This window comes from Eumetopias jubatus, unplaced genomic scaffold (assembly GCF_037043125.1).
Source record: "Eumetopias jubatus isolate StellerSeaLion01/CBP00866 unplaced genomic scaffold, mEumJub1_p1.0 scaffold_14, whole genome shotgun sequence".
In the NCBI taxonomy this organism is placed as follows: Eukaryota; Metazoa; Chordata; class Mammalia; order Carnivora; family Otariidae; genus Eumetopias; species Eumetopias jubatus.
This window is the reverse complement of record NW_028274820.1, coordinates 102,574,586-102,600,574: the sequence shown is the minus strand read 5'-3', so window position 1 is coordinate 102,600,574 and position 25,989 is coordinate 102,574,586. Positions and strand designations below refer to the sequence as shown.

The 25,989-nt window shown below is 49.2% G+C and overlaps 2 protein-coding genes across 2 annotated transcripts; one reads left to right on the top strand and one right to left on the bottom strand.

Annotated features, from left to right (window-relative positions):
- Positions 1–13,387: 13,387 nt before the first annotated feature.
- Positions 13,388–16,723, bottom strand: TMEM176A (transmembrane protein 176A). Its single transcript, XM_088018401.1, is given in 6 exon segments — positions 13,388–13,429; positions 13,791–13,901; positions 14,444–14,681; positions 14,810–14,865; positions 15,940–16,041; positions 16,526–16,723. Coding segments are annotated over 6 exon segments (747 nt in total).
- Positions 16,724–18,098: 1,375 nt separating this feature from the next.
- Positions 18,099–25,374, top strand: TMEM176B (transmembrane protein 176B). The gene is given in 7 exon segments (XM_028089201.2): positions 18,099–18,129; positions 21,029–21,240; positions 22,962–23,072; positions 23,424–23,480; positions 23,673–23,903; positions 24,815–24,934; positions 25,282–25,374. Coding segments are annotated over 6 exon segments (816 nt in total). The 5' UTR covers positions 18,099–18,129; positions 21,029–21,036.
- Positions 25,375–25,989: the final 615 nt, after the last annotated feature.

Genomic DNA, 25,989 nt, shown 5'->3' with positions numbered 1-25,989 from the left:
AGTTCTGCACAGCTAGGTTGTCTGCTTTGCGGAGGGAGTGGTGGGTGCTGCTGGAGAGGCAGATGGGGACCAGATGTGGAGGGGACGTGGACTTCATCCTGGAGGCAGCACTGAGGGGCGAGGGCAGTGCTGTAAACAGGGAGTAGTGGGCGCGGGTTGGCGTCTTTATCTCTCACCGCACAAGTCACTACCCACCCTGGATTTTCTGCACAGCTGTTTACTTGACTTGAAATGCCAATCATCTGGATGGAGTTAGGAGATAAGTCAGCACTAGCTGAAGGGCTCCTTCCCCTGTGTTTGCCTCAGCATTCAAGGGGGTGGCAAAGCTAGGACAGATCCAGATTTGAGAACTCACGTTCTGTAGAAAGAGGGTAGTTAATTCTAGCCTTATCTTTATGGCCTCCCTGTTCTTGGAGGCAAACAACATGAAGAAATAAAAAGAAAATTGTGGTGTAGACTGAGTAAGGGAGGTGTTCATTCAGTAAAGTGATGAAGAAAAAGCCCAGGGTCAGGAGTCAGACTCTCTGGATCCAACCATGAGTTATGACATTTCCTAGTTGTGTGGCCTTGGGCAGGTTGCCTAACTTCTCTGAGGTTAGTTTCCCATTTGTAAAATGGGAATCTCGCTAGTCAGCACCTCCGAGGGTTGCTGGGAGGATTACCACAAGGGAGGGAAAGTGACTTGTTATAAAATACTTGGTATGGTGTCTGGCATGTAGCCCGAGCAGGAGAAACGTTCGGCATTGTAGTTATTGCTCACTGAGCTCCTTCTCAGTAAACAGCACAGAAGCAGGAAGCTTGTCTGGACTCCTGGCTTATGCCATTTCTCCAATGTCTTTTTTTTTTTTTTTAAAGTAGGCTCCATGGCCCAGAGTGGAGCCCAACGTAGAGCTTGAACTCACAACCCTGAGATCAAGACCTGAAGTGAAATCAAGAGTCAGATGCTTAACCGACTGAACCACCCAGGTGGCCCTCTCCTAAGACTGTTGAATCACAGATCTGTACTTCTGAAACAAATAACGCAACATATTTTAAGAAAAAAGAAAAAGAAGAAGATAGCAGGAGAGGAAGAATGAAGGGGAGTAAGTCAGAGGGGGAGACGAACCAGGAGAGATGATGGACTTTGAAAAACACACTGAGGGTTCTAGAGGGGAGGGGGGTAGGGGGATGGGTTAGCCTGGTGATGGGTATTGAGGAGGGCACATTCTGCGTGGAGCACTGGGTGTTATGAAGAAACAATGAATCATGGAACACTACACCAAAACAAATTATGTAATATATGGTGATTAACATAACAATAAAAAATTAAAAAAAAAATGATTCCTAAGTGCCTAACTGTGGTCTAGACTATTTGGAGCTTCAGATCTATATCCTGTTCCCTCACGGACATTTTCATTTGCTTATCCTACTGGTACCTCCAGCTCAACAAACTCCAAGCCGAACACACTGTGCACCCAGGTTTCTTGCCTCCTTTATCACGGGAGTGCCAGCGCTGTCCACCTAAATGATACGGCCTGACATCCGACAGCCTTGCCAGACCGGGACTTCTTTCTCTGGCTGCCCCTGTCCCCGCCCACACCAGCGAGGCCCCTTCCAGAACAGCTGCTTCATCTCTCACCCGCACTCCACTCCCCCTTTTGTGGTCATTATGGTTCCCCCCAATTCCTGCAGGAGACCCTTACCGGCCTCCCGGCTCCCAAATTTGCTTCCTCCAATCTGTCGGTCTCTGCCAAAAGGACCTTTCCACCATGGAAATCTGAGCATTCACTGTCATGTCCACGTCCTCCAGGAGGGCTCCCTCAGGTTGGCTCCTGTTACATCTTCGGTGGCTGCAGTGGTACCTGGGACTCTCATCGCTCCCTGGCAAAGCCCAGCGGCCCGAAGCTCCCTCCCACGTCTCTGCAGGCTGCCTCTGCTTGGAACCTTTCCACCCCGTCCCCCCATCTTTGCCTCATTGTCTTTGACTCCGTGGTGCCGCCTTGATCATTTCCTTCCCAGGCTATGCCCCTGCCCGGCACTGACCTCCAAGGCAGCCATCATCATCCCTGGTGTTGACTGACTTTAACCTCTGTCTTTCATCCCCGCATCCCTGGTGTGTAGCTCAGACCTGGCACGTTGTAGATACTATATTTGTATAGTGAGTGAGGTTGACTCCGGGGTCAAAGGACAGTAAAAGAAAACTCAGCATGCCAACTAGGGTCCTGTTAGGAAACAGATGGCATTCTCACAGGGGGAATGAAGAGAGATAAAGAAGGGACTATTTTCAAAGGTGATCTCATTTACCTATCAGGGCCACCTAGACGCTGAACCCATGGCATGAGGGAGCCCGTGAATGCAGTCCATAAAGGCCAGCCTGGCAGGGCAAAGGGCAGGGTGAAAAGCACAGGAAGTACATCTGGAGGAGCAAGAGCATCCAGCACACTCAGGAATCCTGGTGTCCTGTCCGTAGACTGGGTCTGGGTCCGTAGACGAGGTCTGCCTTATCGACCCCTTTCTCCATTTTGTTTTTTATGCATTTCAAGGCAAGTTATAGACATGTATACACTTCAGCACACCAAGTATTTTATAACAAGTCACTTTCCCTCCCTTGTGGTAATCCTCCCAGACTGGGTCTGGGTCCCCAAGCACAGTGGAAGGAAAATGCTCACATCCACAAGAACATGGCACTCCCCTTCTTCTTCTGGCTTCACCTTTGTCAACCGGAAAAGCCACAGTGGCAAGTAAGGAAGTCTGGAGCCATTCCTGGTCCCTGGCATGGCAGTTACGGGAGCCCGGCGAGACAGACACTTGATATCCAGGCTCTCCTGGATATTCCCAGCGTATTCCTTGGCAGCCTTCCTACCGCGAGCCAGGGTTCTCTTCTGAAACCATATGAGACCTGGGGCTAGTTTCTGTTGCTCACGGTGGTCACGAGTGAGTCCATCTTCTACTGCAAACCCAGTGCAAAAGTACCTCACTTTTATTTTTGTCTTCAGATCTGGCCACGTGCTCTGTTAGGAAGAATGCTCACAAACCAAGTCTCCAGGGCGGAACCTAATTGGTTTCCACATCTTCTATTCTGAGCACCCAAATTCAACCTATGTGCCTCAGGGGGACTCAATCCATGTGCCCTCAGGCAGAGAACATCATGCTCAGGATCATGGACAAGACTAATCTGAAGTATTTGGAATCCCAAAGTAATTCTGTACCACCTGCCGTCCAGTTTTTTTCCCAGGTAAGGGAGTGACAGGAAAGCCTCATTCTATTCCGATCAGGCAAAGGGAACCAGCATTCTCCTAGGAGTTAGGCTGAGCTGGGTAATGTTTAAAGAGACCCGTTCCCTGGGACATCCTCTGGTAAAGACTGTGGGGAGATGCAAACACGCCTGAACCAGGGTTTAAGTTCTGGTTGGGGAGGTCAGGCCGCTACAAAGAACACGCAGGGTAGAAGCGTCGGATGGGGGCTTCCTGAGCGAGGGGAGGTCGCCTATTTGAGAAAGGGCTGCAGACGTAGATGGGGGCAAGTCTGTCGAGGTGGGGTCGGCGTGATTGCATATACCCCCGGGCGGTGCAACAGGGGCTGTCCCTTCTCCCGCCTGACCCCAGGCGCTCCAGGACGGGTGGATGCTCCCGGGGCAGCCCTTGGAGGTTCCGTCTAGCGGGGCGCCGCCGGTCAGGCCGGGCGGCGGGGAATGGGGGCTCGCGAGCGGGGGCTCCCTACAAGGGCACATTTTGGGTGCCGGTCCCCGCTAGGGTAGAGGCTCCCTAGCTCCCCGGGTCGGAGAAAGCCCACGGGGCGTCGGGGCGTGTCCTCTCCGTCGGCCCACCACCGCTCCCTGCTCATTGGCTGTTAGAGAGTGAGCAGCAGGAAGGTTGCCCATTGGCTACGAGGATGTGGCCGCACCCGCGCTCTAAGCCCCGCCTTCCCACCCCGCCGGGATTGCGAACAGCGCCACCTCGTGTCGGGGTAGCGCGGCTTCGCGGAGTTTGGAAACCCCTGTGTGCTGTGTGCTGGTTTCGGATGCACTCAGCAAATGTTGCATGCGTGCCCACCGTGGGCAGGCCTTGTGCCCGGGGCTGATTTCCCCTGCATGGCAGGGACAGGCTTGTATGTCCCGGGGGGATAGCACCACCCTCCTAAATTCCTTTCATCTCATCCAAACCACGCTACCCTTTAGGAATTTAACAATGGAATGGGGAGTTCATTCTCTCCGGGAGTGGAGGTGGGGGTGGTTTCTAGCTACTGTAGCGTTTCTTCATTTCATTCAGTCCTTACGTCTAGCCTCAGCTTCTTTCCAGTGAAAAAAGCTATTTCTGATTTCAGACGTTTTGGGAAGTAGGGACATCCCCGATGTTGGTTTTATTTTTTTCTCCGTGAAAGTGCTGCTCGACATACAAATTCATCTTTTGGACTGTGGTCCCCAGTTTGGGGGAGTGTGTTTCCATTGTTGAGACTTCTTAACAACTAAAGTACCTGACTGAGATGTGTCTGCATCCATGTCGGTCACAGTAATGGGACACCCTGAGCCCTACTTAGAGTCCAAAAAGGGGATTTTATAACTTAAAGGAGATGGTCATTGAGCGTTCCCTCTCAGAGATGGGTCATATCATTCCTGATTTTCAAGTCAGATTAGAATCTATAAATTCCTACCCAGGTCACTATACCACTTCAATGAAATGTGGTATTCCTGTTAAGATTTGTTGACAGAGCTTTGAATTTGGCAGAATTTTGAGTTCTTTATCTCTCTTTTTAATTGTAAAATGTAGCACATATACAAATGAACATTAAACATATAAATATGGTTGTATGATTAATTATAAAACAAGCTTACATACCTCTAAATCAAGTAATGCTCACTGCCCCAGAAACACCTCCAATCCCCTCGTAACAACCCCTCCCTCTCTCCCTCACTCCACAGGTGACCCATGTGATGGTTCTTGTCAAACCATTTCTTTTCTCTAGACTAGTGTTTTGCCCTCTATGTATGTATTCCTAAAGGATATCGATTGGTTTTGCCTGTTTTGAATTTTCTATAACAGAATCTTACTGAAGACTTTTTTTTGTACCTTGCATAAATATTTTGCTCAATTTCATATAGTTGTGGGTGGTTCATTGCTCTCTAGTTTTCTACTTTGGGAGTTTGCAACAATTTAGTATCTCCATTCTGCTGAGGCTAGATATTAGGCTTGTTTGCAGTTTGGGATGTTATGAATAATGTTTCTATAAATGTTTTTGTACATATGTGCTGGTGAGTATGTGCACCTGAGGGTTTACCTTGGAATGCAATGGTGGAGCCATAAGCCATATATCTCTATTTTATGAGCTCATGCATGTTTTTCAAAGTAGTTGGACAGTTTACTTTCCTGCCAGCAGTATGTATGAGACTGTCCACTGCTCCACATCCTCCCCGATACCTGATATTGTCAGACTCTAACATTTTTGCCAAATATGGCTGATTAGCTTATGTTATCTTATTGTGACTTTAATTTACCTTTCTCTGAATATTGATGAAGTTAAGCACATTGTGTAAGCTCATTGGCCATTTGGATTTCCTACTATGTAGTGTGTCTGCTCAAATCTTTGACCATTTTTTTAAAATTGAGTTGTCTGCCTTACGATTTGTAAGAATTCTTTATATTAGATTGAACCATATGAAATCGCTGGTATTTGACCATTCTGACCTACAAAAAATGGCAGTTTCATATGGTTCAACGTAACACATTCTCAATACTGGCCCTTTGTTAACTATTTGTATTGAGAAGTATTTTATCCTGTTATGTGGCTTCTCTTTTTGTTTCTTCATTCATTTTTTGAGGGTCAGAAGTTTCTAATTTTAATGTGGTTGGATTTATCAGTCTTTTCTTTAATGGCTAATGCTTTTTGTGTCCCGTTTAAGAAATCTTTCTTGTCTTTTGAGCTGATGGTGACCAGATTGTGGGGGCTTGGAGCTATGTTCTCAGGGCGTTCTGCTTTGGGGCCTGGGTCACCCTGCCCCACTGTGGGGTGGGCAGATTCCTTTGCCCCTGAAGACTTGGCTTGATGGGGGAGGGAGAGGCCACTCCTGGGGTCCTTCTTCTGCGGATCCTAATTTTCCAAGAACAGCTTTCCGGAAGATTGCTTCCTCACCATTCTTGTTGCGTGCGGGAGATCTTTCAGTGAGTCGGCAGAACAGTGTGTCCCTGGGCCAGGGTGGGGCAAGACCGAGCTAACATCTCTGCGGACGCTCAGGCAGGGTGGGCTGTGATGGGGTGAGTCCAGCTCAGAACTGTTATATCTGGTTTCTGAATTGTGTCCGAGGAGCAGATGAGGTGGGGCAGGGAGAAAACTGACTGGAGACTGTGGAGGGGTAGGAAGCGCCCCGCCCGCCCTCTACTTTTGGAGTTTTGGGTGTATAATGACATGATTCTGACCAATTGGCTCAGGCATCAGGGCATGCCTGATGGAGGCGGAGGAAATGTCATGGTTTATTGGCTCTTACTCCTCAGTGTCACCTGGGTTGGGCAAAGTAGGCGACTGTCCAACCTGTTCACAGTTTCATTTCCAGCACCCACAGTGCCTGCCACACGGGGCATGGGGGTATTAGTAGATATTTGTTCAAAAATGCATTAACCGTTTTCAAAGCATTGTTATGAAAAAGTTATTTTTTTCTTTTCTAGTTTCTCCTGAAGAAAACTTTTAGTAACCACTAGGTGGCAAGGTTAATCACATCTATATGACTTATAAGGGGGAATTCAGTTATGGAATTGGGGATTTGAATTTAAATTGAATCTTGCTTTAATTTTGTTTTTGAACTCAACTATTAAGTTTAGAAAACATACCATCATAAGAAATGTTTGCAAAGTTAAAATAAAGACCCTGGTGAATTACTTCCTCAAGCTAAAGATGGTACGGATTTCTCTTCTATCTGGTTTCTAAATCAGTCCTTTTATGGCTCTACTGGATGTAAGTTCTTTCTGTTCTTCATTCAGATAAACGAATGTCAACTCAGTTCACCCTTTTGCTCAGAAGTGGCGTTTTACTGTCAGAATCTGGCAAAACCTCCTTTGTTTATTGCATTTGGAGGATCTGAGTCTTGGAGAAAACCTGGCCCCTTCACAAGCCATGTTCACAGCTCCCCCTCGGTCCCCCACCCCTCCTGCCCTCCCTCCTTCACAGCAGCCTCACAGAGTCCCTGGTCTTTGGTTTCTTTTCTGCAGGAAATCAGATGTCATGCCATCCCTGCTTTTCGTTAAAAAACAAAAAAACCCACACTAAAACCCCTAAGAAATGATGTGTTTATTTGAAAATACAGCTAAGATCACAATCTTGAAGTATCTATTTTGATGGGGAAAATGAAGATATAGATATATATATATATATATATATATGGAAATGACTCTGAGATTTTGAGATAGAGATAGGCAAATAATCCCCAATTTATCTCTTTATCATTATGGTAAAACTGACCTTTTTGTTTTTTCCACGAACTGTTCAGTGAGTTTTAATACATGCATAGATTGGCATAACCAACACCATGATCAGGATAAAGAACAGTACCATTGCCCCCCAAACCTCCTTTGTGCTACACCTTGTTCAGTCACACTAAGATGTTTCTGTACCACATTGTGCCTGTACTTAACAATTACAAAAAATATTGTGCCACTTCCTCTGGCCATCATGGTTTCTGAGGAGAAACCACAGAAATTTGGATCATTCTTCTCTATAGGTAACGGGTCATTTTTGTTTGGTTGTTTTCAAGATTTTTTCTTTGTCTTTAGTTTTTAGCAGTTTGATCCTGATGAATCTATGCTTGTTACTTCTTTGAGTTCATTCTGTGTAGGGTTCATTGTGCTTCCTGAATCTTGAGGTTTATGGCTTTCACCAAATTTGGGAAGTTTTCAATCATATTTCTTCACACAAACAAAAGTCATTCTTCTGGATAGCTTTCATTTGCCTCTCCAGACCGTCTTTCTACCTCTCTCTAGCCTTCTCTGTGCCCCCAAAGAGAGTCTTATGTTGATCGCATCCGTAAGCTCTTACGTTCTACGATGTTGGGTTTGGTTGTTAGGGAGCACTGGCAAGAGATCAGAGTGGGATAGTTTGGGTATTTATCCCCTAGGACCCCTCCCTGAAAGGTCATCTCAGGCTGGCTGTGTTTCTACGGGAAGGTGACAGCTCAAATCAAGCACCATCTCCATCAGCTTTCTCGGTCTCTGGCTGAAACACAGTGTTCCCCTCCCTCATCTTTTGGGCTGAAGGGTAATGACATCCTCTCCGATCCCCCCACCACCCCCCCACCACTGCCCTTGGTTACAAACCCCAGTATGGTACTTTCACTTATCGCTTCCTACACTTTGCTGGCCCCCTTGTACATAGTCCCTTTATCAAACACTTCTGGACCCAGACAGGTAGAGTGGTTTGGGGGGCTCATGATCAGCCTTACTCTGTCACCCCCACCATTCCTGAGGACCCCTGACCCCTGAACAGGTAGCTGTCTCCCATTGTCTTCACCTGCTTTTGATCCTTTTCCGAATTTGGGCATCCTGAAGAAAAAAAGGTCTATTTGATTATCACTGACAGGTTTTATACCAATTGATAGAATTAATGACTTTTGCACTAGTCATTGTTTTACATTGTTTTGAAATTAACTCAAGCAAAGGAAGTCCTGGTGTGTACTTTTTAGTGTGATTATCTCATTCATACAGAAGAGGACAGAAAATGGATATGTGCAGTTTTTGTAATCATAATCATAATGTGTCCACCAACTAGGTTAAGAAGAAACTGCGATCACTCCAGTAGACCTCTGTGTAGTTCTCTGTAGACACACCCCCCCTCCCCATTCACCCCCCACTGGGAGCAAACTGCTATCCCGATTTTCCTGTTATCCATCTCCCTGCTTTTCATTTTAGTTTTGAGATATGTCGGTATAAAGAACACATTCTTTGATTTTGAAGAACCCAAGAGCAAGCACAAAGCTAGGTGTGTAGGAATGGTCAAGACAGCCCCGCATGAAGATCGGAGACTGGACTGCCCTCCTGCAAGTTGTGGAAACCCTTTCTGGTGGAAGTCGGTGCACAGTCAGGAGCATGTCTAGGGAAATGTAGAACTCACCGGGTTTGAGGCACTGGCAAGGCTGTATTGTGGGCCAGAAGGAATATGGTCAGTGGGTCATTGTGTCTGAACTCCCACTCACTGGACTCGAACAGAGCAAAGCAGAACCCTTCTGTGGGTTATATATATATATGTGTGTGTGTGTGTGTGTGTGTGTGTGTGTGTGTGTAGGACTATCCTGGGCATACCCAGGTGGTAGGATTCTGAGGGGACAGGCACAGGGTCCAGACAATTCAAGTAAAATACGAGCCTGATCATCTCACTCTTTGATCTGATGCTGGTTGATCATACCCCAATTCTTCTCCTCTGACTCTCATTTTACTCACATAGGCCCAAATGATGCTTCTTCTCTAAAGTAATCCACATTTGTTTGACAAATTTATACTGTGAGGTGTCCAATTTTTAGATGCTGTTTGATTTATATTTATCACTAAATCCTTCCATTATCCTTGGGTTTTAGGTATAATTGCTCCCACTTTAAAAGTGAAAAGACTATTGCCCAGGAGGTCTTTGTAAGTGACCTAGGGTTGAGGAGCTAGTAAGTGGCAGTGGCTGAGATTTGTGCTCTGGTCTTCTGACTTCAGACTCCGAACTTGCCCAGAGCACCGTGCCTGCTTCATTCTCCCTGTTGTCTCCGGTTTGGCTCTGCCAGCTGGAGAGCTTTCTGGTCCGAATGCCTGCCTTGTCCAACTCCTTATTTGGGTTTCACAGGACAGTGAGATTGTCTTTGCTCTTCTTGGTCTTTTGATCTGTATCATTTGGAGAATTGGATAAGCAAGTACTAAGAAAGTCTGTTGAGATTCTGATCGGAATTGCGCTGAGTTTATGCATCCATTTGAAGTGTCTTTACAAAACTGAGTCCTCCCTTCTATGGACATGGTGTATGTATTTCTATTTATTCATTTATTCGTAAACATTTCCCAGTAATTTTCTTAATGTCTTTTTTTTTAAAGATTTTATTCATTTATTTGACAGAGAGAGACACAGTAAGAGAGGGAACACAAGCAGGGGGAGTGGGGGAGGGAGAAGCAGGGCTCCCGCTGAGCAGGGAGCCTGATGTGGGACTCGATCCCAGGACCCTGGGACCATGCCTGAGCTGACACTTAATGACTGAGCCACCCAGGTGCCCTTTCTTAATGCCTTGAATATATAAATTTGGTCATAAGTAACTCACGGTTTCATTGCTATTATAAATGGCTTCTCTAAGAAGTTATTTTCTCTTTTTTTTAAAATCAGTAAGGAATTAATTTTTCTCATATACACATATTAAAAGGTGAGCAATTCAGGGCTGATTTGGCCCATGCAGTTATGCTATAGAAGGCACAGGCTCCTTGGGGCTTCCTTTGCACCGTCTCCAGCCCATGGATAGTACCCTTCTGGCTACAAGATGGCTCCTCCAGCTGGAGGTACAGGTTCCTGCTTCCAGGACGGAATGGATGAAATGGGAGAAGGAAGGAGAGAGTGCCTGCGGGATCGACCACAGTGGCTTCTTCATCTGTAGGAATGCTCTCTGCCTCAAAGTCTGATTTTAACAGAGCTGTAGCAACTTACTTGTTATGTAACAAAATATTTGTATTATATATATAATATGTAATTGTTATGTCCTCTTACTGTCAAAATCTTTCCATACCTTGTAAACAGCATATGGATGAATTTTATAAAAATGCAGTCTATCTTTGCATTTTAAGGGGATTATTTAGTCCATTTGTACTTATTGCAAATACTCATATAACTTAATTTATAGCCTTTCTATCATCTGCTTTCTATTTGTTTTGCCTTTTTTAAAAATTTTTTTATTGTTATGTTAATCACCATACATTACATCATTAGTTTTGGATGTAGTGTTCCATGATTCATTGTTTGTGCATAACACCCAGGGCTCCATGCAGAACGTGCCTTCTTTAATACCCATCACCAGGCTAACCCATCTCCCACCCCCCTCCCCTCTAGAACCCTCAGTTTGTTTTTCAGAGTCCATCATCTCTCATGGTTGGTCTCCCCCTCCGATTCCCGCCCCTTCATTCTTCCCCTCCTGCTATCTTCTTCTTCTTCTTTTTTTTTTCTTAACATATATTGCATTATTTGTTTCAGAGGTACAGAGCCCTTTTTTTTTTTTAAGTAGGCTCCATGCCCAGTATGGAGCCCAATGCAGAGCTTGAACTCACGACCCTGAGATCAAGACCTGAGTTGAGATCAAGAATCGGACACTTAGCCAACTGAGCCACCCAGGCGCCCCTGTTTTGCTTTCTTAAATGTTTCTTTTTATCTTTTCTCTGTTCTTATTTTTTATTTTATTTATTTATTTATTTTTTTTAAAGATTTTATTTATTTATTTGAGAGAAAGAATGAGAGAGAGAGAGCACATGAGAGGGGAGAGGGTCAGAGGGAGAAGCAGACTCCCTGCCGAGCAGGGAGCCTGATGCGGGACTCGATCCCGGGACTCCAGGATCATGACCTGAGCCGAAGGCAGTGGCTTAACCAACTGAGCCACCCAGGCGCCCCTCTGTTCTTATTTTTTAACTGAATTTTTTCTTTCTCTATTTTTCTCTAAACTGAAATTTAAAGTTTTATGATTTTTTTCCCTATTTTTTGGAATTACTATTGAATTACTAAAACACTTAAATTTAGGTGTTCGGTGGATGAACCCATAAATGAATGAGCTGACAAATGCTAAATATAATCAACATCTTTACTTCTTTTCCAAACAACACAAAGACCTCATACCCCTTTAATCTACTCATCCCTTGCCAGGAAGGATGTGATGTAATGCTGGCATTGACTGCTTTTAATACATCCTCCTGGTCTGAAATTTTAGTCTGATGTGTTTGAAGCTTCTTTTAATGTATTTTATTTGAGAGCCTCCAGTAAAAACCCTGGGCTCTGAGTCTTCAGCGGGCTTCCTTGAGCAGAAACACTGCATATGTGTTTGTAGGAGAGCCGACCATACTGCTTCGTCCTTGGCCCCCCATCTTGTTCATGTTTGCTAGATAGAAATGCCAGCCAAGGTTGGGATAGGGAGCCCCCCATCTGTTAGAGATAACACAGTCTTTCCCTTTCCTGATGCACAGGAGCGCCACAAGGTCTAAATGAAGGGTCGCTGTCAATTAGGAGCATGCAAGTTGTCTGATGTGCATGCGAATCCTTTGATCTCAGACAGTGCCCTTCTTCGTGTGTGGTCGCTCTACAAAATCTGAGGACTGAGGTCGGGACTTTGCAGAGATTAGCTCTGTAGCTGCCGTGGACCCCCCCCCCCCCGCACCGCCGTCAGTATGTGAGCCTGAATCAAACTGTGTATAAACTTTATGGAGTGGCCTCTTCGTTTTCTGGTCTCAAAGTCCACCTTTGAACAGTGTTACTGTGCGGCCTCAGTGGTGGGAGGACATAGGACACCTGAACCCGGATTCCTCCAGAGTCCGCCTGATGCGCCTTTGTCCCTTGTTGATGGTGCTGTGGCTAAAATGTAGCCATGAGTACAACCCTGTGCGGAGTCCTACGGATCCTTCCAGTGGAGCACTGAGTGTGTGCTTTCAAGACTCAGCACTCTGAATTCATGATACTACTTCCACTGGGGCCTATTCAAGATGGCCATGAACTTAAACATACACGATTTGTGGCGTGTCTCGCAGTCGTGGGTACCTTTTCATGGGACAAATTCAGGGTTTCTACGTCATCATCTTTCTTTCACAAAATGATTTCCAAAGTGACTGCATTTTGGTGTTATATTATCTATTTCTTACAATTTCCAAACAGCCAAAAAAAAAAAAAATCCAATTCTCAGTTTGCCCAGCCTTCAGTCTCTTAAATCTGAATTTTAGGGAGAGGGGCTCAGAGTCCGCACCCCCTTCACCCTTGGTGCGCAGGCATTTGGACCTCCAGTCCCAGAACCAGCCTCTAAGAGAGTTTACTTTCAAGGCCGGCAACTCCAGACCCAGATGGGAGGTTGGGAGATGGAGGAGCATCGTAGGGTTGTGTTGCCTCATCCTCCTCTGCCTTGCCCAAGAGACGTTCCCTGGAATAACTAAGCAAGAAGCTGGGAGAAACAACAGGACAGTTTATTGTCATCCCGGCTCACGAGGGGCCGTGAAGCAGGGCGGGAGGGTGCAAGGTGAGCCAGAAATGGGCAAGAGTGGTGTGATGATTGGTGGAGGGGGCCATGGCAGTGGCTGTGGCCATGGCACGGGCGCGGGAGGGGGAAGGAAGGATAACTAGAGCTAGTGCAGAGTCCCTTTTCCCCAGCCTGGTCCTTCTCCCAGGAGCCAGAGACAAGGGACGCCCACTCCAGAAAGAGTCCAGGCATGAGTACTCAGGAAAAGCAGAGCTAGATTTCACTCAGTTCCAGCAGTTTCTTCTGGTCTGTTTCCTAAGGGAGGCAGAGGGGCAGGACAGTGTGGGGAGAGGAGGTGCAAATTCTTTCCTCCAGCACAGCTTCGTCCTGGAGCCAACCGGATCCAGCATAGCCTCATAGTACCTGATGCCAAAAGCCCCAGCGTCCCACCATGGATACAGACTTTCCTGGCTTCCTGGGGTCTTTGTCCTGGGGGCCACTTGGTCAGGGCCAGGGGCTCTCTGGGCCGGGCCCCCACTGGGGTAGAAAGATAGGCACGGTGCCCCTTGGGACTCACTCTAAGGGTCCTTTTCCCTCCCCAAGCCATGCCTTCTCCATCTCTGCTCCTCTGGACACCCCTGCCACCCAAACACAGACACATACTTTAGGGACTCACCTTCTTACATCGGGACCTTCTCCAGCAGTACAGACACAGGGGAACCAGAGATGCCAGAAGCAGCAGAACCCAGACACCCAACAGCATGACCTAAAAGCTTATGAACAGGGCCTGGGGACAGAGGACCAAAGCTGTTGGCACCAGAGTGACTATGCCATCTGCTCTGTCTCTCCCTCATTTTCAACACAGGGCCTCTCTCTCCCCCTTCATCCTCACATCTGTAGCTTCTGGAGGGGTTGAGGAAGGAGCCCTGCACGAGGGAGGGGGTGTTGACAAGTCTAGCATGCAGAGAGCAGCCAGAAACCCCTCTCACCAGGCCTCAGTGTCCTCATCTGAACAGTGACAGGCTCAGGCTACTATTCGGTGCCCCGGCAGCCTGAAGGCTGGAGAGGATCCAGGGAGGATGTGCATTTAATCCCTCTGCAGCACTTTGCACCCTTGCAATGTTGGTTCATTTATGAGTATTTCAATGTTTGTGTTTTCCATGAGTCTGGAACACTGCCAAGCACAGGGACTGTTTCTAGTCTGTTCAATGCCACAGCTGTGGTGAGAGTAGTCTAGCTGGGTGTGGAACAGGTGACGCGAGCTACCATCTTGGCCCTCCCTGCCCAGCGCCTGCTGCACCCCTTCCTCTGCACCCCCCCCACCGCCACCTTCAGCATGCTCAGGTGGGAGAGGCACAGGTGCATCCTTCTGGCTTCGTCCGGACTTGGGGTGCTAGGGGGCGCGGTGGCCTGAGACCAGGCCGTCGAGGAGACATGACAGATATAGTCTCTAAAATAAAAGTGGTGCTCATAGAAATTACGAGCCCCAGTGACGATGGCGGCAATGGCCGTGGAGAAAGCTGCCAGGGCGAGCAGGGTCCTCAGCAAGGCCTGGTGAGACTGAGACCTTGGAGACTCAGTCTCTCCGGGAGCCCAGCCGGGGAGACATGGGTGGGCTCTGGGCAGGAGGCTTGGTTGGGGCGGTCTCCAGCTTCTGGGCCTGGCGTCCCACCCCAGCCCTTCCCGAAACTCAGCCAGTAGATGCCACCCCGTTTCTTGTAAATGAAGGCGACAGCTCCAGCCAGCACAGCCTGGGGACAGATGGAAGCCAGACTGGGGCTAGCCCAGGAGATGCAAGCCCTCCGGCTGCCTGCTTCTGTTTCCCTTTGCAACCCCCACGGACAGAGCCAACGATTGGCCGGTCCTTCCTTGGAACACTCCATGTGGACCCGAGGTTTTGAGCTAAGCTTTGTTGTCTGTAGTTAGTTAGGCCTGGGTCAAACTCCTGAGGTGGCAGGACCCTCTGTTTTAGTGACATCGAAGAGCCCTCCCTCCCTTCTCCAAAACCCTCCTTTTAAAGCAAGGGTGCTTTATGGAGGTTCCAGATGGGGGCGTGGAAGCCCTAGTTTGTTGGGGAAGCTCTCAGTGCAGGATGGGTCTGTGGGTGGCCTCTGGTCCAGGCGCCTGTCCCGGCAGTGCCCTGTGACCCCGTCACCTGGGCTGACAGAACAGGAAGTCTGGTGGATTCGAATGGACAGATGGATTCGAATCCTGTTTGGTGATGCTATAACTAATCTGAGTGTTTTGCCATTGGGTGGACGAGGATGATTACTTTTGGCTCTTCTCTCAGTCAGTATTCTGTGAGTGTGGGTGTGCCGAAGGGCCCCTTGGTGCTACCACGACCTGCCCCCAAGCCCCTATTGCAGATGGCACACACCCATCTGTGGACATTCACCACTCTCCTTTGGTGGCACTCACCAGATTCCCACTGCGTGGAGGACCCGCAGAAGGCTATGGGAAATGACGAGGAGTTGACCTTATCTTGTAGACTATACCCTCTCTGGTATGTTCTGCTCCCCATCTCAGTGCAAGAGTCTGGAAATGAGCTGGGTCCTAGGTCTTTGGTTGATGCTTGCTGCTGAACCTGGGGGGAGGCGGCCAGGCTGGCGGGAAACCACGAAAACTGGCCATGTGACTTTGGTCAGACCACCACTTCCCTTGGCTATTTTCTCATCTGTAGAAACAGGGAATCAGCCTCGATAACTTCGGGGCTTTTCGACTGCTGACATTTTACAGTATCCTGGTGATGGTGATGGTCTATCACCTCTGACAGGAGGCGAATCTGTCCCTTCTTGGCCCATCGACCCTCCTCCTGCCCGACTCACCACAGCCCCTGTCCAGATGGCAGCTCCTGAGCCACACAAGGTGCAGTCATAGAAGATTTGGAGGAAGCCCCCCAGAACTCCACTCAACACCCCCAGCATGATCTGCACCCACCTGGAGGAAGAAGAAGAACCTAAGAAGCTGGCTCCCAGATCCCTGGGCCCAGGAGCAACACTCTGCCCCCATGTCTCAGGCAGCTTTAAGGACCTGCCACTCCAGGTATAAACAACAGGAACCACGTGAAGGAGAAGGAGGGGAGGGGGGAAGGAGGAGGGCAAGCCAGCCCACGCTGGGTCTGGCAGAGGGGAGAGGGTAGCTCAGGGCTCCACTGGCTGGGACTGTAAATGGCCATGGCTCCCCCGCACCCTTTTAGCCCAAAGCCCACCCTCCTTCAGCTTTTATTGAGAAAGCCAGTAAGTTAGTAAAAAAAAGTCAGAAATAGATCACAGGCAATCTGGATTTCTAATAAGGAGATAAAACTGGCTGAGCCTCCAGTTCCAAGAGCTTGGCCATGAGCGTGCACAGCAAAAGGAGGGTCTTCTTTTCCTGACACAGGGAGCCCGGGAGCCCCTCTGGGCCCCTACTCACCCAGGAGGCCACCAGCATCCGGCTTCTGCCCCAGGTCTGGGAGGTGGCGCCAGGGGCAGGGGACCGAAGCAGGAAGCACCCACGTATCAGGAGCGTGGCCAGAGCTGACTCCTGGTGGATGTGCACGTGGATGTGGGTGGGCTGTGAGGTCCCAGGGTCCGCCTCACCACCGTCTGCTGTCCCCATGCCTGCGGACATCTGTCTGGGAGAGAGGAAGGGAGGGTGAGCGAGGAAAAGTTGGAGGATGTGTTCAAAGATCCCATTGGCCGTTGGGACTGGTGGAGGTCTCTGGTCACAGAGCAACGTCCTTGGCCCTTTCTCCAGGGTGTCACGTCAGGACAGCCTGACTGCTGGTACAGTGGCGACCGCTGAGCCCACTGGAACCTCCCCCTTCACCCCAGATCTGCTGTCCCCTCCTCCTCCCACGGCGTCAGGGTCTGGACCAAGCAGTGCCCCGCAGTCCTCACCTCCCCATCCTCTTCTGCCAGCCTGCCGTCACAACCCCCACCCTGAGCCCTCAGGCTACGGGGCAGAACCCCAGGCCCCACTGCCTGTTGAGCTCCCGTTGCTATAGCTACTCTGCAGGTGGGCCTGGGGACACCCCTCAGCTCCTAAGTTCCTCCCTCTCCACCAGTAGTCACTCTGCTCCACCTGGCCTGTTGAAGCTCCCCCCACCAACAATGAAGGAACCAGTTGCAGGTGAAGGTAGAGGTCAAGGCCAGCCGGACTTGGCATCAAACAGGGGCACCTGGTCTCTGCTCCTGCCACCTTCCTGGAGTCCATGGTCCACTGGTGGCTGGTTCCTCCCTCCCTCCATCCCCAGCAAGCTCTGGGCCAGGCTTTGGACGCCTGTGAGGGGGTAAGTGGGGAGTCCAGTGGGGAAGTGTCCTGGGAAAGGGCTGCCTGGTGGTGGGCCCCACCTCACCTGCTCTCCCTAGGGCCCCCGGGGCTGAGTGTGCCACAGGGATGGCCAGCTGGGCTGGGCTGAGCTGGAGCTGGAGCTGGGAACCAGGCAGACAGAGGAGGAAATTGGTGGAGCACCAGAAGGGCAGGGTGGAGGAGGGGCTTGCTGAATTTTAGCAGCAACCTCTCTGGAAGATAGCCAGGCAGAGGGGCCCCTGTGTGGGGGGTTTCCAGCTGCCAGCCCATCCCTGGGCTCTGGCCTGGAGTGTGGGCATGAGGTGGGTGGCCTGGGAGCCCATAAAGCTGATAAGCCCTGGGAAACCCCTGGAAGCTGTCCAGTCCCCCATGACCACTTTTGCAGGTGCTTTCTCAACACAGGTCTGCAGGTGCTGTGAGTGTGGGCCCTGTCTGTGTTGTGAGAGTCCGTATGAGTGTGTGTATGTGTTGTGTGTGTGTGTGTGTGTGTGCACTCATATGCGTGCACTCTGTCTTTCTCACCAGCCTGGTTATCTACTCAAGATGGAATCCCCCTAGAGGGGCCCCTTTGCCCTAGCTGTTTTCTGGGATGTTGCAAAGCTGAAGGTCAGACCCTCTTCCCTCCACCTCTCCTTCTGCTCTTCTCTTTCCCATCTACTGGTCCTCAGCTAGCTGCCTGTGGATCCTCCCAGCCCTGCTCTGCTGAGGCTCCCAGAGGACAGCAGGTGAGCAGGGTCCCTACAGACCAGGTGTCCCCTTCCCAGGAGACTCTCACCATAGGACCTTCCTCTCTTGAGGAGTCTTCAAGGCTGGCCCCCAAAGCCCCCATCCTATCTCATGGGATGCTGCTCCCAGTTCCCATAGGACTTGCTAGGGTGCGGAGGGATGCCTAGACAGGGTGTGACCTGGGGAGGGGCAGGAGAATGTGTCTGGCTCCAGCAACCTCACCAGGCCTCAGCCCTCCTTTATTCCTGGTGGGGTGGCTAAAGCTCAGGCGGTCTGGTGGTGAGAGGTCCTTCAGAGTGAAGCTGGAAGGTAGAGGGCCCAGGATGTAGCATGGGTCCTGGTCTTCTCTCCCCAGCTCCAGGAACACTGAAAGGAGCGAGACAGAGAGAGTGACCAGGGCGGCAGGGATGAGCCTCACACCCTGGAGTCTGGGGGGCATGGGAAGAGAGTCCTCATGGGACCAGCCTGGTCCAGGAGAAGAGCAGGGGGCTCAGCTGAGCTAGGGTTGGAGTGTGGTGGGGGAAGTGGTGGTACCCAGGGGCTCAGTGGGAGCTGGAGCCAAAGGCACATTCAGGGCTGCCCCATGATGCTGGCTCCTGGGACCCAAGGGAGAGATCTGGCTGGAATCCGGGCCAGACTTCCTTGTATGTGTCTGTGAACAAGTCTGAACCTACTTGTGCATCTATAGAATTGTCCAACACCTGTCCTTTATACCACTAAGGAGACCAGGTAGGCACAAGAATGACACTGCTCTGTAAAGGACATAGAATACAAGGGAAGACTTTAGGGTTGCCATCTTGCTGATGTTAGAATCGTTATTAATACCGTTGTGATTTCCATCAGTGATGCCAAAGTGGGATGCCTATTAGAATTACTTTTGGAGCTTTGCAAGTTGATTCCAAAGTGCATATGGAGACGTAACCTAGCAAAAAAGGCATGAAAGAAAAAATAACACGAGGAGGGTCACAAAATAACTCAATTAAATATTAAACTCCATACCCATCATTAAAATAGTGGCAATGGTACCTGACTCATCAGACTCACCAATGAACAGAATATAAAGACTAGAATAGATTCGAATTCCTAGGAGAATTTCATTTTTGCTCGGGAGAACATTTTAAATCAGTAGGAGAAAGGTAATATATTCCTCAAACAGAACATACCCTTCAGAAATTAACCACCTGGGGAAAGAAACCCCACAACAACTTGGATCTGTATCTTCCAACTTACAAGATAAATCCCAGATGGATCAACATTTAAATGCGAAAACTGAAAGCATAACACTACTTAGAAGAAAACAGGGAAGAATTATTTTATAATCTTGATGTGGTAAAGTCCTTTTTAAGTATGGTATATAATCCAGAAATCAAATAAAGATGGAAATTGGTTAATCAAAAAATAAATCATAAATTGCAAAGAAATATTTGGAAATCATGTCACAGATGATAAGTTTTCGAATACCCAAGATCGTATACAAAACAGTAAAACAAGAAGGACCTGGGTATGGACAGAGAACTCACAAAAGAAGGAGAAAAGGGGTCTTAAACATATGAAAAGATGACCAATATCACTCATACTAAGAGAACTATGGACTGAAACTATACTGGAATAGTCACAGAAAGCAGATCACTGGTTGCCTTGGGCCAGGGTCGAGGGGTTTATTGGGGAGAGAACATTAAGGAATTTTTGCAACATAGAAATGTTCTCTACCCTGATTGTAGCTGGGGTTGTACAAATGTACGAATTTGTCAAACCTCGCTGAGATATCCACCATAAAGGAGGCATTTTGCTGCATAAAACTGATTAAAATCTATAAAGGGATGTAATTTAACTGATATATATTTGAAAAAGATTAAAAAGTTTGCTGACACCTCCTGCTGGCCATTGAGAGGGGCAGTGGACATTCCTTGACCTTGCTTCTGTTTGTGAATGGCATGGGGTAGCCCCACACAGGGCAATATTTTTTGAAATGACACACGCATATTCCCATTGACCTGCCAATTCCCCATTGTTTGCAAGAGGAAATTGATGTCTATCAATAGGAGCTGACTGAGGGGTGCGTGGGTGGCTCAGCTGGTTAAACATCTGCCTTCGGCTCAGGTCATGGTCCCAGGGTCCTGGGACGGAGCCCCGCATTTGGCTCCCTGCTCCTTGGGGAGGCTGTTTCTCCCTCTCTCTCTGTCACTCCCCCTGCTTATGCTTTCTCACTCTCTCTTCTCTCTCTCTTAAATAAATAAATAAAACCTTAAAAGAAATAGGAGCCTGCTGAAAACAATCATGATGCATTCAGACAAAGGAACACTGTGCAGTCAGACAAATGAGTGAGAAAGCATTTTATGGACTGATGTATGATTATCTTCAAAACACAGTTCGGTGAACAAATCATTGTGCAGTTAGTTTATGTAGTATCCTGCCATTTGTGGGAAAAGGGGGAGGAGAATATATTTTATATGCTTCTCTATGCAAAAATGTCATTGTGGGATATATAAAAAATGATAACATTAGGCAACTAGGTGGCTGGGAAAGAAAGATGGGAGGGAGGGTTTTATAGGTATATCCTTTTATATCTTTTGAATTTTTTAACCATATGGAAGTATAATGTATACATATATATATTAAGTCCCTGAACTAATTCAGATTCCTTTCCTTGCCCAACCCAAGACCCAAACAAACTGCGTCAGACCATTCTGGGGAGAGGCCCAAGAATATATGTGGTGAAGAACTCTAGAGGTGATTGGATTTGCATCCCAGGTTAAGGCCACTGTGACACAGCTACCTGCTCTGGGAAGATCCTTTGGATCTTGACAAGGGACTGTTTTCTCTCCCTTCACTCATGCAACATATTCCTTTTTATCTTCGCTGGTTCCCAGACCTCAGTTTTCTACGTCTTCTTCCCAGCAGGCAGGATGACCCAAAACATGGTGACTGTGAATGGAATCGATGTGGTCTCTACACTGTCCCAGCCCAGCCACATCAATATCCACATCCACCAGGAATCAGCTTTGGCACAATTGTTAAAAGCTGGGGCTTCTCTGAAGGAGCTCTTTTCTCGCCGTTGGGACACCGGCCCTTCCGAGGCCAGGGTGAGCTATGGGCAGCTGGTATTAGGGGTAAGAGGAGCAGGTGGTGCAGAGGATGGTAACTCTCCTTCAATGGGATGAAAAAAAAAGTGCGTTGACTCTTTATGAGAACTTATTATTTGTATCCCATCTTTTTTGGGAAAAGAAAGTTTTGGCAGGTTCCCCTACACATTTAGGTGGAAAAGAATGATGGGCCTCTTCCTTGGGACAGTGGGGGTTGTCCCAGCGGAGGTGGGGGACAGGTGGCTGTTAGCTGAGTTTCACGGAACCCATGTGGACTGAGGGCCTGCAGATGCGAGGCACTATTATAGGCATTTTGGAGAAAACTACAGAGAGAGTCCCTAGTCTATAACCTAAAAGGGCTCAACATCCATCGGAAGGGAACACACCACTACATGCATGCCTAGAATGAAAGGTAGAGCAGGTGACATCCTTGGGGATCGGCCTGCGGCAGTTGGCATCTGAGCCAGACCTCGCATGGAGGAAGAGTGTATGTAGACAGATAGAGGTGAAAGATGGAAGGAAAGGAATTCCAGGTCAAGATAATGTCAGGAGCAAGGGTGAAGAAGCCAGAAAGCTTCAGGCAAGTTCTGTCAGAGTAAAGAGAATGGGACTCAAGGCAGATCAGACTGGAAATGCAGCCCAAGGCTCTACTGCTGAGAGTCTTGACTGACAAGGTGAGAAATTGTCCTGAATCAGCTTCAGTAGTGGGAGGGCTACGGGTGGTTTCCCAGCAGGAACCTGGGCTTTTTAATGAACCTGCCTCCCAGCCAGGAGGTGTCCAGGGAAGAAGGGTGGAGGGTCTGTGCCTGCCTGGGCCCAGCCAGAGATGCCAAGGAAAGAGAGGAGTCTCCGTCATCTATGGATGACGTCTCTGTGACTTGGGAGTGAGTGGGCTTGGTGTACGACGGAGGAGAGGAATCCAAGAACATGCTGAGGTTTGGTGTGACCAGGAGCCCGAGGCCCTGGAAGGCAAGCGAGGCAGACACTGGAGGTGCAGGTGGGGTGTGGAACTCGGATGTGGCAGATCTGAGGCGCTGGCAGGCTGAGAAGCTGGCGACGGCCAAGAGGCAATGATAGCTGGGTTCTCCAGGAAGCAGACATGAGTCAGCGTTAAATGTGCAAAAGGTTTGTTGGAGTGTCACACCTATGAATGAGAAAGGAGGGACCAAGACTGGGCAAGGGGAGCCTCCAGATTATGATGCAGGCCTGACAAAGTCTCTGCCAGCCCCGTGGGGAGCTTGGGAGCAAGAATGGCCACTTTATCAGAGAGCCACGTTGGGTGGAAATGACCGCCGCATCCACCGCCTTGCTTCACCAGTGGCTGGGTGGCCATCCCCAAAGAGTGTGCCTGTGGCTTGAGAGGCGAAGGGACCCTGAAGCTGCTGACCACCGAAGGCTGTGAGCTAACACACTCCTTTCTTGAAAGGGGTCCTTTCAGCTTATCGTGGGCAAGATGGTGGGACTCCTAAGGGGGAATGAGGAGAAAAAAGTGGGAGTCATCCAGTGGGATGACAAAGAGTGGCGCTGAGGAAAAAGCCATGACAAAGGCCTGACACGTCAGGGAGACGGAGGAGAGCCCCAGCATGCTGCTTCATGGATGTGAAAGGGACGGAACCTTCCAGAAGCAAAGCTGCAGAGAGGTCAAGACGGGAAAAGTAGAGGAAAGCCAGCCAGGTACGAGTTGGGTGGCCTCTCCTGGGACGTGTGGGCTGGTGGGAAGGGAGGTGGCTTTTCACCCTGTCTTGCAGGTGATCCAGATATTGCTGGGGGCTGTGAGCTGTGCTCTTGGAGGGTTGCTCTGCTTCGGGCCCTGGGCAGAGCTGCGTGCCTCAGGCTGCACCTTCTGGGCAGGGTCTGTGGTGAGTCAGGAAGGGGCTGTAAGCTCGGTGGCAGGCAAGTGGCTTATGGGCAAGGAGAAAGTTCCTTCGGATCTGGGTCAGGGATTTGGGGAAGAAACCAAAGACCGGGATCCAAATGCCCTTCACCAGGAGGAAGTCGCCTTGAGGGGCAAGCCAATCCCTGTCACTCTGTACTTTCCTCCTTCAGGCCAGACTGGGAAGGCAGGGCAGCTCTGATGGAGTCCTATCCATCTGCTCCATGTCTTTGCCAGTCCCTTGGATCCTGCTTCGAATCGGCTGTCCTGGGAATGGGTGGGGGAGTCACTTCAGGAGAGTAAACTGGAAGCCTTTTCCGGTGTTTTCTCTCTGCAGGCTCTTGTAGCAGGAGCTGGGGCCATCGTCCATGAGAAGCACCAGGGCAAACTCCCAGTGAGTCTTGGGTGTTCTCTGCCCCCTCCCATGTCTGTTTTCCTGCTCTATTTTTTGGTCTTCTTCTCTTTGGTTCTTAATGTCCTGGGATCTTTCCTGGAGGGGTGGGGAGGGTTTCCCGGGGCAGGAAGTGAGGAAGAAGAGACAGGTTTGGGGCCAGGAGGGTCTGCGCCCTGCATTTTTCCCTTCTAGGGCTGTGCATCAGGTCTGCTCACGCTGGCTAGCGTCTCCATGGCCGTGGTTGCTGTTGTCCTCTGTGTGAACAGCTTAACCTCGCCAAGTGATGGCTTCCTTTACATCAACTCTGTGTGTGAGTCCCCAGAAACTGCCACCCCGACCACTGGGTACAAAGAGACATGGCAAAGGAGTCGCATGTCACGGTAGAATGAGGATAGGTGCAGAACCTACATGCAAATGCTGATAGTGAGAACAGAGTCCAGTCTTCCAGGAACCTAGCACAACTATCTGTTTGCAAGGAGCTGGGGCACTGGCAGGCCTAGAGATGTAGGTTCTTGGAGTGTGGACCTCATCCTAGGTCTTTGGTTCAGGAGGTTTTAACTTAAGCTGGAGACATTTCTCAGACCCTCATGGCATAAGAATTCCTGAATCAACGGGGATGAGGAGCAAAGGGCAGACATTTAAGAGAGAATATCACAGAACGCCCTTCTATCTTTTCTGGTGTGCGGCTGTCCTAGTTACCTATTGTGTAAACACAACACCCAACACGGTTTGGCTTAAGACTCTCATTTATCATTACTTCTCACATTCTGTGGGCTGGCTGGGCTCAGATAGGCAATCTTCACTTGGGTTTTCTCATGCAATTGTTGTCAGATGTCAGTGGGGGGTGAAGTCTTCTGAGAGCTCGAGTGGGTTGGAGCTCCAAGATGGCGCTCACATGGCTGGGAGCTCAGCTGAGGCTATCAACCAGAGAGCCTACAGTGGCTTCTCCATGTGGTTTGGGCTTATCATGGCATGGCAACTAGGTTCCAACAGGAAGTATCTCACTGTGAATATTTCAGGAGGTGGGAAATGGAAGCTACCAGCACAGTGTCACCTCCACTGTATTTTGTTGTCCAAAACAGTTACGGGCTGTTCCAGATTCTAGGAGTAGAGAAATAGACTCAGCTCTTCACCAGGTGTGGTAAGGTCACATTGCAGACAAGCAAATGGGGTGGAAGCTATGGGTGCCCCATGGTTGGAAAATGTAATCTGCTTCAGTGGCAAGTAGTCAGTTGGACAGAGTCTGATACCTGGCCAGGTTGATAAGGTGGTAGTAAGAGCAGACTCAGAGGAGCAGACTCCTGACTCTGTCTTTTTGCTTCGTTTATCTCCAGAATTTATTCCTAGGCATCCATACTCTGCTCCTGGCTGGCTGTGTCCTGCAGGTCATCATATCCTTGGCTTCCCTGGGCATGGGTCTTCGAAGCTTGTGTGGCCAGAGCTCCCAGCCCCTGGTGAGCTGTGAGGGAGGCACAAGGGGAAAGAATGGGGTCTGTTTGGTGAAGCTCTGGGAACAGGGAGGAACATCAGGGCCAGGAGCATCCCTCAGCTTCTTTCCAGCACTCAGCTCAGTCCTTTGCTGTTTGGGGAGCGTGCGCCAGCACCGTGTTTGGGTTAGCTGCTGCCCTCTGCCTCTTCAGACCCTCCTTTGTGCCTTCCTGTCCCAGATCTCTGGGTAGCTCCCCCTCCTCTGTACCTTTTCCTTCCCCTCCTTCTTCCATTTACCCGATTTCAAGTTCTAGGAAGCTAACTAGGCCCCATCTTTTCCCCAGCAATGATTGATTTCCCCTGTTTTTTTCAGGATGAGGAAGGGTCCGAGAAAAAGCTACTGGGGGAGAATTCAGTGCCTCCCTCCCCCTCCAAGGGGAAGACTGTGGCTGCCGTCATCCTGTGAGCCCTGCAGACCCTGCCTAGGCCTCCACATGCCCCTGGCCAGAGGAGCCCGGGGCCTCTGGAGAGGCCGGCACCCCGTCCCCCGGGCCCCTCACTCACTGCCCTGCCCCTCACCTCACCTCTCCTCTTCCCACCTGTCCTACGCCAGTGGCCTCAATTCAAGGAACAGGGGCTGTCGCTTTTCTTGAATGCCGATTAAACAGAAACAACAGGAAAATAATTCTGCCCAGAAAAGATGGGCTCTTCCTTTCTTCCGCACATAGTATGCTGTGAAAACATCTTTCTCTGTGCTGACATGTATGGGTTTAAGTGAGGGCCAGTTTGGGACATGGAAACAAGGTCCCAGTAAGACCCAATATATGTTTCACTCTATATCCCAAGTAGCGAACTTCCTTTTTATGATTTCCTTCTGTTCAAAGTAAAGTGAAAATAACTCTCTTATACTTAGAATCTTTTTACCTGCTGAGATTGTATTTAAGCATCTATAATTTTGACTATAACTTTCTGGGGGGTTATAGAACTATGTGAGGCATGAAACAAGACTTTTTCCTCCCCTCCCTCCCTTCCTCCCTCCCTCCCTTCCTCCCTCCCTCCTTTCCTTCCTTCCTTCCTTCCT